Source organism: Triplophysa rosa, linkage group LG19 (assembly GCF_024868665.1).
Source record: "Triplophysa rosa linkage group LG19, Trosa_1v2, whole genome shotgun sequence".
NCBI lineage: Eukaryota > Metazoa > Chordata > Actinopteri > Cypriniformes > Nemacheilidae > Triplophysa > Triplophysa rosa.
Genome location: NC_079908.1, coordinates 2,309,880 through 2,321,408, shown reverse-complemented (window position 1 = coordinate 2,321,408; position 11,529 = coordinate 2,309,880). Strand labels below are relative to the sequence as shown.

Genomic DNA, 11,529 nt, shown 5'->3' with positions numbered 1-11,529 from the left:
TGCAGTAATATTGATGTACTGTCGCAGGTGTGAATTTCTACAGTATTTCACAATGTGGATAACCGTTTTGTGGATCAAAATTTTTGTAAATCATACAAATCATCAGTGTTTGTGTGTGTGTCTTTGTGTGTGTAGTCTGTGCTCTGTTCTTTGAATATTTTTTGGAAAGCCTGGCTATAGTATAGAAATGTTCATGCGCTGAACATTACCGGAAATGCCTGAACCGCAAACAGAAAAAAAAGTCTATTACATCAGACAAACAAAGCAATTTCAGTTCTTTGAGGATATACGTTTATTTCTTAATCTGAGGAAACAAATAACATGATCATTTTACATTTCATTTTACAAGATCATTTTACATTTCCCAAGAGGTTTACTCAGGGCTTGGTGTTTATTAATGTCTCTAGAGTTTTGGTCACTTGGTCCACGTTCATGTTGTCCAGTGGAACGCAGTGTTCTTTACCAAAGCCTGAGACAGAGAAAAATATTTTTATTCACATGGTCAGGCCAGTGACTCAGAATCTAATAAAGCAAACATACAAATTACAAACATAATTTTTTAGGTGTTTAAGGTAGGGACAATATTTGATTCTTAGATGCATCACAATGAGGACGTGGACAATTCTGAATCGATTCACAAATGTCAAAAATACATTTTTAAATGTTAGTTAAATGGATAGTTCACCCAAAAAATGAATATTCTGTCAACATTTTTCCATGATCTAGATTTGATTTTCACCTCATCTCTCTTCATTATTGCTACTTAGACTCAGCTGTTCGCTATCGCCATCGGCGCGGGTGCGGAATTACCCCAAACCTGTTCTCTCTCTACCTTAAATTTTTGTGCTACTTTGCTCTGCTGTTCTTACGGCCTCTTTTTTCCAGATTATTATTGGTGACTAATGTTAACTGTATTACTCACCCAGTGGCTTGCGGTTTCTCAGTTATTTCTGTCCAGTCAGTTTTGTCCAGTCGTGTCCAGTGCTTCACACTTGAGGTCTTTGCACATACAGTCTGAAATTTTCGTATGCGTTTTTCATATTTGGCTCTTGTTTGTACGGTGTCTCTGAATTGTTAAAAAAGGCCACTCAAAATGCTTGACGGATGCGAAAAATGCATAAAATCGAACCCGGTCCGAATTTTTTTAAGACGGACGAAAATGTCAGAGGCATTGTGTAAATGTGATTGACACAACGTGAGGTCGTATTTATTTGCATTAACATGCGGAAATTTCGGACTCAATGTGCAATGGGCTTTGCTCCCTGCCCAGTTGTCCTTCCGCCCATGTGTGTCAGTCCTATCGCTACTTAAGGCTTACTTCTCCTGACTAGGGAAAAAAGCCCTTGCCCTCTCCAACAATCTGCTGCCCAAATGATGCTTCCAAGAGGGTCTGACGAGCATATTGCCCAAGTTTCTCCCAGTCCTTTACCTGCCAGATTTGGCTGGAACGGCAGGCTGCATAGGTTTCCCACTTTTTCTAAATAAACTGTTTGAGTTTACCTGCCTTCGCTTTTGGGTCCTCCATTATTCCATCGTCAAGTTGGACCCAGAAATGGAGACACCAATTTGTTCAGCAGTCGAGCTACAGGGAGCTTTTCTGGGCAATCATGCAGAGGAACTATCTGCTGTTTGGCGTGCTGTGGAGAACCTGGCAGCTCAAGTCACAGATCTGAATAGCCAACTTCATCTCTTGCAGAGCCATCAGTCTTCTCATGAGCGTCACACCACCTCTGAACCCAGTATAAAAAATCCTCCATGCTACGTGGTGAACCTACTGAAAGTAGAGCCTTTCTAACCCAGTGCGAGGTTGTGTTCTCTCTGCAGCCTTCCACTTATGCTGAGGACCACTCCAAGATCGCTTACACATGGTCTCTCTCATCACCGGACAAGCCGGCATCTGGGGGAGGGCTGTTAGGGAAGCAGAGGCCTAGTGTTGTGAGCAGTTTGCCCAGTTCAAGGAGATTATTAAAGTGTTTGACCGCTCAGTCCACGGGCACGAGTCTGCTCGACTGCTCGCTGTCCTGCAACAGGAGAGACGATCTGTGTCTTACTATGCCATAGAGTTCCATACGCTAGCGGACACACGTTATTTGAACAAGTCGACCCTGGTTGCTCATTTTTTGGAGGGGCTCAATGCCACCCTCAAGGATGAGATTTACTCATGTGAAGTTCCGTCCTGCTCGGATCAGCTGATGGAGCTGGCTATCCTCCTGGACAAGTGGTTTGAGCTCTGCCGCCACGCTCGGGGCTATGATGATGATCCTCCTCAAACTGTCTCTCCTCAACTCGTCACCAATTCCAAATCCTTTTCGGGGCAGGAGCACATGCAATTGGGAGGCATCAACATTTCGTCTGCTGAATGCCAAAGCCGCATTCGGAATAGACTTTGCTTGTACTGTGGTGCCGCTGGCCACTGCCCAGTAAAAGCAAGTGTTCGAGCGAAATGCATGTTTCATGCCAGCCAAGTCAAATTCTTGGGGTCTGTCATGTCGGCTGAAGGAATCAGCATGGATCCTGCCAAGGTACAGGCCCTTATCGATTGGCCAGTTCCAGAGTCTAGCACTGCGCTACAGCGATTTTTGGGGTTCGCAAACTTTTACCAGTGTTTTATCCAAAATTTCAGTCAAGTAGCCGCCCCTCTGACCGCTCTTACCTCGACTAAGTCTCGCTTTATTTGGTGAGAAAAGGCCCAGTTCGCTTTTGACCACCTCAAGAAGTTTTTAACCACAGCACCTATTCTTATCACCCCTGACCCCAGAGAACAATTCATATTGGAGGTGGACGCGTCCGACATAGGCGTCGGGGCTGTGCTGTTGCAGCGCTCTCCGATCGACCAGAAGGTTCACCCGTTCACGTTTTTTCCCCACCGGCTCTTATCATCCGAGCGTAATTATGATATAGGAAACCGGGAGCTGCTGGCTATCCGGTTAATGCTGGGAGAGTGGCATCAGTGGTTAGAGGGGGCTGTCGTTCCGATCGTAGTGTGGAACGATCACAGAAATCTTGAATATATTCGTTCGCCTAAGAGATTAAATGACCGGCAGGCTCGCTGATCCCTTTTCTTTGACCGTTTCAATTTTACCATGTCTTAAAGGGTTGGGCCGATAGACGATGCCATCATCCATTGCTGATGGCTGATAGACATGACGATGTTGAGCCGGCATCGTGATTCCAACAAATATATTGCTTTCATCACATGACGCTCGCTGCTGGCTGGAAATCGCATTGTAAACAAATATGAACAAAGCTAATGGGCATAAAACCTCACACTGTACAGATCAGACCAGCTTGACTTTTTTAACTGTGGAGCTTGCGCTGTATAAAGACAGCGTGTGTCTGCGCAGCTTGCGTTGTAAAGATGCACCTCACTTTTTAACTCTTTTATTGAATATAAAATCAGAATAACTGTGGAGCTCGCGCTGTATAAAGAGGGCGTGCAGTCTGCGCAGCTCGCGTGTATAAAGACGACGCGCCTCACTTTATAACATCAGAATAATAATACAATCTAGCAGATGACACGCCTGAATTTATAATTGTCCAGCATGCGCTGTATAAAGAAGCTGTGTCTCTGCGAAGCTCGTGCCTAGATGCCACTTTATAACGCCACAGGGCAATGTCATCGTCCAATGCCAATTTGGTAGACATCGCCCAACCCTAATCTCTTACAGACCCGGTTCTAAGAACGTAAAAGCTCAGGCCCTCTCTCGCCAGTTCGGCTTGTCAGAGCGCTTCGATCACAGACTATTTTGCCTCCGTTGGGGCCACTCCTCCATGCTGGCTGCTCATCTTGGGGTGAGAGGTACCCTCGCTACTATTAGTCAGAGATTTAGGTGGCTCACGAGGGCACGCGATGTACGCCATTTTGTATCTTCTTGTCCTGTCTGTGCTCAAACAAGTCTAGTAATTCTCCGCCCTCTGGTCTTCTCAGGCCCTTGCAATTCAGTCTCGTCCATGGTCTCATATTGCTTTGGATTTTGTCACTGGTCTTCCCCACATCCATAGGGAAAACCCTGTTTCCTGACAATCGTCAACCACTTTTCTAAGGTGGCCTATTTCATTCTGCTTTCCAAACTCCCCTCTGCTAAGGACACTGCGCAGGCTGTTTTTGACCATGTTTTTAAGATTCATGGGCTACCCTCTGATGTTTCTGACAGGGCCCCAGTTTGCCTCTCAGTTTTTGAGGGAGTTCTGTCGACAGATTGGAGCTTCCCGCCAGTCTGTCGTCAAGATTTCACCCACAAACAATGGGCAGGCTGAAAGAGCCAACTAGATTCTTGGCCGCATGCTTCATAGTCTAGCATCCCACAGTCCCTTGTCCTGGTCTGACTAGCTCCCCTGGGTGGAATATGCCTCTAACTCGCTGCCATCGTCTTCCACGGGTGACCAGCCGCCACTATTCTCTTAAGAATCAGAGAATTCTGTTCCCTCCATGCAGGCTTTTATTCAACACTGCTTTTGTACCTGGAGAAAGGTAAGAACTGCCCTGTCAGAACAGAGAACGCAAACATCGCATTGCCAATCACCGGCGTTCTAAGGCTCTGAGATACGTTTGCGGTCAGAGGGTGTGGCCCTCTACTCATAACTTGCCCCTCCAATCTGCTTCTAGTAAACTAGCACCCGGTTTTACTGAACCCTTTCCATTGTCAAGGTTCTCAGTCCTGCGGTGGTACGCCTCCGATTACTCGGGTTTCTCCAACACGTCTACCCTGTTTTCCATGAATCATGTGCCTGTCATTCATGCCCACTCTCGTCCCATCCCCTGTCCTTGTCAAGAGCTCTCCTCTCCTATGGATGAGAAGAGTGCTGGACATAGCATATGCTGCCCCTAGCAGCATAGTTTCCAGTATTTAGTCGACTGGGAGGGGTACGGTTCGGAGAAGAGAAGTTGGGTTCAGGCCCGCTCGCTGATCGAGGATGTGGCGGGTTTGATTTTACCTCGTCTCGGTCTCTTCATTATTGCTACTTGGACTCAGCTGTTCGCCATCGGCACAGGTGCTGAATAACCCTGCACCTGTTCTCTCTTTACCTTGATTCTCTGTGCACATTTACTCGGCTGATCTCGCAGCAGAGATTATTGTTGGTGACTAATGCTAGATTTATTACTCACCCAACGGCTTGCTGTTTCTCAGTTATTTCTGTCGCGTCTAGTCAGTTTTGTCCAGTTGTGTCTAGTGCTTCACATCTGTTCTCTGCCCAGTTGTCCTGCCACCTATGTGTAGCAGTCATGTCGCTGCTTACTGGAAAAGGCCTCCTGGCTGGGGAAAGTGCTTGTCCTCTCCAAAGATATTTGAAAGAATGTTAACAATTTTCATTTCTGGGACATCGCTGACTACCATTACAGGGTTTTTCCTGGCTCAAAATGAGGCGGAGGTGGTGCCATCCTGATCTTGTACACACACACACGAAAGCCTACCGTACCTTTAAGTGGCTTAACCAAAGTGACTTTGACATATTAAAAGTTCTAATAAAATTAGATGAAAATTACAATTATTAAGTTATATAAAACATTACTTTTATTCAACCAAACAGAAATGTTTTTTACCAAAAATTTTCAACTAACTTTGTAGCCCACAAAAGCAGTCTGAATTTTCCAGTCTTACTAAATGAGTAAAGCTCATTCACATCTTGCATTCTCTGTGGTTCACTGTAAATGACTCAATGATCTCTTATATTCGCTAGTGACAGAAAAGTTCAATAGTTTAAATGAATCAGTTCAAATGAGTCATTCATGTGCGAGTCGTTCTGAATGCAATGTGCGTTCATACTGGTGAACTCACTGTGTACAGTATACTCCGATTCAACGATACAACTGCACAGCTAAAGACATTACGATGATGTGTATCATGTTAATTTAAGAAATTTCAAGAAATTAAATGTACTAGGATGCAAAACAAACAGCCTTGAACACAGCTAGCTCTTGTTCTGCAACTCTTTTTAGCGCCTCCACTGTGGCGTAATGCCGCAACTGCAGTTACAAATGACAGTCTGTTAAATGCATGCAGCATTTAAAGTGAAGAAATCCGACATAATTTTGGCGAGAGTCTGAGGTGGCATGACATTTGATGGAGGCGGCTGCTTCCAATTTTTCTATGCAAGAAAAACCTCGTCAGAGTAGGAAAAATTACAATGGTAGTCAAAGGCGCCCCAGAACTGTTTGCTTTCCTAAATTCTTCAAAATATCTCATTCGTGTTCAACAGAACAAAGAATTTACAAAATTTTTATCTACGATGGTAGTGAATGATGTCCCAGAACTAAAAATTGCTAACATTCTTCCAAATATCTATCTTTGTGTTCATCAGAACAAAGAAATTTATAAAGGTTTAGAACAACTTGTAAATGGTGACAGAATTTTTATTTTGGGGTAAACTATCGCTGTTAGTGACACGTTTTTGGAAATGCTGTTTGCACTAATTTATTGACAAGTCAGCTGCGGTGGAGTGAATTAAATGCGCTGCTTCTACGCTTTCAACAGGGAAAGACCATCTCAAAATGTATTTTGTTTAACTTGCAGTTTTGTCCAATGAGGCTGTATGTTTTTCTTTTTCTCTACTGCTCATGTATGTTTCTCTGTAGCTGCGCGTGAGGTGTGCATGCTCTAAATTGTCCATACCCGTGAAGGTACTCCGCCTTTTTTGTTCCGATAACATCACATTATTAATACATTAAAGCAGGGGTTCTCAACTCTGGCCCGCAAGATCCATTTTCCTTCCAAGCTTAGCCCAAACTCCGATTAAACACACCTGAACAAGTTAATGAACATCTTCTGGTACAGACATGTTCAACTTAATGCGGAACTGCACAGATTGCTTGGCGTATTACATTAAAATACTGCAGTCTGCCTCTGAATCTCACAGTCCTTTAATTTCATTAGCCGTTAGATTTGGGCAGTGCCACATTAAATTGAACACAACTTTGAAGACTTTGATTAGCTTGTTCAGGTGTTTTATCAGAGTTTGGGGCTACTGTACTGATACTGTATTTTCACAACTGTATTTTTACAGTAGTGACATTTCAGAGACTAGAAGCAAAAGTGCCAACACTAGTCTGACTTTGAGCGCAAATGTGATGTGATGTCACAAATATGCAAATTAGTATGTCAAGAATCAATTGTGAATCGAATCGTAATCCCCAGAATCTATTCTGAATCAAATCGTGATGGACCAAAGGATTACCACACTTAGTTTCAGGTTGGTCTAACAGTAGTTACCAGGTAAAGAAACCAAATATAAAATAACACTTTATAGTCTTCACTGTAACAATTCAATGTAGATGACACCTTAAAGTTACAAAAGTTAATCAGTGAGGAGCAGTGAGTGTTATTTGGGCCCATCCTTTGTTGTTTGATAAACATTAAAAAGAGAGATGTTCATTATGTTGCTGTCTCGTTAAGAGACAACACACAGATTTAACATACTGTAACACATGGGTTTTTCCCCAACTGCTAATATGGGCATTTTGACAAAATGTTCTTACAAATGTTCCTTACAAAATAAGACGACACGAAAGAGAGCTAAATTCAACCCGTGAGAACGAATTGAGCGCTCTTGTGAATTTTTAAATTGGCAAGACTTAAAAGGGCAAATTCTAAACTTTTGTGACGATTCATCACTGGCCCGATTAGGCAAATGACAGTTCTATCAACTGTCCCAAGGGTCTCTCACGGCGGCTCCGGGCCATCGGGCGGTCCTTATTGTTGAGCCCTGTACATTCAAATGACTACAAACGGTTTCACCGGCAAAAACATAAACCAACGTTACTGCGCATGCATCCTTTTGTGGCCCAAACCTTGGCTAAACTTAAATGCAACGAAGTTACACGGCCCATTCAACAAACTATTTATTTAATAAAATTTGTATGCAATAAAATAACAATTTATATATTTCATTTATATTAATATCAGTTTGTTATATTGCTAGCCATTAGCAAGACTGATAAACAAACACAGACCAAAAGTTATTTTGGGCCAGCTGTGTGCGTCTGATGAAACCGTCTATACTTTAATAATGTATTTGCAGGTATGTTTTTCTTACCATATCGTGCCCACAGTTTGGGCTGGACTCCAGAGCACTCCCGAATGAGGACTGGAAAATCAGGATTTGCCTTCTTCAACTGCACATAATGCTGCTCAATAAAATCCCTAAAAAAGATAAACAACAAATAACTGCTAGTTTCCAGCTAAACTGTTAAAGTTTTTATGTGTTTTGTGATATACAGTATGATATCACTCTGTATATGTGATAATATACAGAGTGAAGATCTAGGCCTATTCTCAAAGGTAAGCTATTTCACCAAAGCAGTAAATATTTTTAGTTTGCACCAAAATCAAGATCAAATCAAATATAATAACAAATGCATATTTGGCGTGCTGTCCGAGGGGAGGGCTCCGAGCTCGGAATTTGACACAAACCCAGAGTTCTTCCTTATTATTAAAGGGACAGTTCACCCAAAAATTAAAATCCTGTCATCATTTACTCACCCTCAGATTGTTCAAAACCTGTATAAATTTCTTTGTTCTGCTAATATGATAATAACAACCTGAGGGTGAGTAAATGACAGAATAAAAAATTTTGGGTGAACTATCCCTTCAACTGGGATAGAAGGTACCGAGGAGACGATTAAGTGCCAGAGGGATGCTGCAAAACTGTCGCAGTACAGCTACTTGTGAAATTTTCACAATTTCACAAAATTTCATTTCAACAGTACCTTGAGAAATATATTTACTGAGAAAAATGGTGACGCGTTCAATACTTATTTTACCCACTGTAAATATGTGTAAATGTTCGATCAGGATTCGATCAGGTTCACGCTTGGTATAAACTTTCTTTCGTATTTCAATTCAGATCGTTGATCGAGATTCCTTGTTATGAAGATCCTGATATGAATTTTTGAGAAGATCGCCCAGCCCTACTTGTGCTGATACTCACGAAAAGTCAGTCAAACTGATGATGCTTTCCATGTTCCGTGTGATTGGCGGTTTGTCGCACGTGTCACACTTTCAGGTGCACGTGCCTCACAAACTCTGGATCAAACCTGAGTTGACAGAGAAAGTTTATACCAAGCGTGAACCTGATCGAATCCTGATCGAACATTTACACATATTTACAGTGGGTAAAATAAGTATTGAACACGTCACCATTTTTCTCAGTAAATATATTTCTCAAGGTACTGTTGAAATTCAATTTTCACCAGATGTCGGTAACAATCCAAATAATCAATACATACAAATAGGGCTGAAACGATTCCTCGAGTTACCTGAGTAATTCGAATACAAAAAATCATTGAGGCAATTTTTGTTGCCTCGAAAATTTGTTTAATCTATTTAACTACAGTACACACGGAGCACTGCGTTTCCCCACGGACGGTTATTACTAACGCACAGAGCCTAAACGCTATACATGTTACAGGGTTCTCAAGTCTCACGCATTCACCGTGAGACACATGCATTTCTCATGCTGATAAATAAGTGATAGCTTACTGAAATGGTGAACTGCTATTTTACTTAGTTTTAGTCTATTTTGCGAGTGAAACTTGTTTTCCGGCTGGATGGAGTCCATAAAACTAGATGCGGACTAGTGGATACTGAATCCTGTTATTTACACATGTCATCTGGCTGTTCTGCGTGTCTGAGTGAATGAACTGCACAGTTTAACGTGCTACATGTGTGATGCTCATGAATTTGTCTGCGTCTGTGCTTTATGAGGACATGAAGACGTGAACATCTCCACAGTTGCTCAGAGTTTATTTTTATTGTTTGAGTGAAGAAACAGACATACTAAAAAATAAGCGTCTTCCGACAACCTGCCAAAATAAAAGTCTGGTTAACTCATAAAATACAATTTAACCACATAAAATACAATTTAATAGTAAAAAAAAAGAAACAAACTAATTTAGATAAACTAAATGCATCATGCATAAGCTGAAGTTAGTTGTTTACCTTTGAAATTATTCTTTCTATTTTTATTAATGTTTCTTATTTATACATTTGTATTATATTGCATTTTGAATGTATGTAATATGTATTTAATGTATTAAATGGGTTAACTTTTCACAGATATTAATGTATGCAATTTCAGCAATATATATTTTTTTTTTTTCTAAAAAAGGAAACAAATTAGTTGTTCATTTTAAAAGACCTGTCTTACTTTCTCTTGTATATTTAGTATTGCTCTTTAATAAAGACAAAGTATTTATTATCCGAATACCCGATTAATCGATGGAAAATCAGTAGAATACCCGATTAGCTGAACCCTACATACAAAGAAAACAAAACAAATAAGTTCACAAATTAAGTTATGTATAATAAAATGGAATGAGACAGGGAAAAAGTATTGAACACATGAAGAACGGGAGGTGCAAAAAGGCATGGAAAGCCAAGACACCAGCTGAAATCTATCAGTAATTAGAAAGCAATCCTGCCCCTTGTCAATGGAAATCAGATGGTTCAGCCCCAACTGATGGGTGTCTCATTACCAAGGTGTCATCTCATAATGGGTAAAAGCAAAGAGCTCTCTCAAGACCTTCGCAACCTTATTGTTGTGAAACATACTGATGGCATTGGTTATAGAAGGATTTCTAAACTTCTGAATGTTCCAGTGAGCACTGTTGGGGCCATAATCCGGAAGTGGAAAGCACATCATTTCACCATAAACCAGGGAGGAGTAAAAAGAATAATCAAAAGAGTGGTCCATGAGCCAAGGACCACTTACGGAGAACTTCAGAATTAGAAGGTACAGTTGTTTCAAAGAAAATAAGTAACGCGCAGTGGCCTGTATGCACGCTCACCACACAAGACTCCATTGCTGAAGAAAAAACATGTTAAAGGTTAAATGTTAAACCGAAAATATATACAGGTGCTGGTCATATAATTAGAATATCATCAAAAAGTTGATTTATTTCACTAATTCAAAAGGTGAAACTTGTATATTATATTCATTCATTACACACAGACTGATATATTTCAAATGTTTATTTCTTTTAATTTGATGATTATAACTGACAACTAATGAAAATCCCAAATTCAGTATCTCAGAAAATTAGATATTACTTAAGACCAATACAAAGAAAGGATTTTTAGAAATCTTGGCCAACTGAAAAGTATGAACATGAAAAGTATGAGCATGTACAGCACTCAATACTTAGTTGGGGCTCAAAAAAAATATGAAGCGATCAGGCATGTATACTAGCACACGGCAGAATATGCGGATCAAAAATACATAATTCACTGCAGCACATTTGTACAAAATAAAACCGTAAGTAAACAACTTAGACAAGGTACAAGACAGTCTTCAAACACAGCAGATGTCGCACTACCACTTGAATAGCATTAAATAATAGTATTAGATATAAATTGTAATAACCATTATACTTTTAGCTGACCCAGAAATTAAAGAACATCAAGGTAGCATTAGAACAAATTAAATGAACACACATATTAGTGTAAGTAACAGACTACATAAAGACCTAGCTGGTCAGGGTGGCACACTCACGACCCCCAAACCGATGACCAGCCCAAGGCGACCCTCGGAGCA

General features: G+C 41.0%; 1 protein-coding gene across 1 annotated transcript in view; it reads right to left on the bottom strand.

Annotated features, from left to right (window-relative positions):
• Positions 1-268: 268 nt before the first annotated feature.
• ndufa2 (NADH:ubiquinone oxidoreductase subunit A2) overlaps positions 269-11,529 on the bottom strand; it is a 24,648-nt gene continuing 13,387 nt past the window's right edge. Inside the window, exons 2-3 of the mRNA XM_057359563.1 lie at positions 8,032-8,138; positions 269-469 (exon numbers count right to left, since the gene is read on the bottom strand). Coding sequence (XP_057215546.1) covers positions 378-469; positions 8,032-8,138 — 199 coding nt within the window. The 3' untranslated portion in view covers positions 269-377. The remainder of the gene's footprint in view (positions 470-8,031; positions 8,139-11,529) is intronic.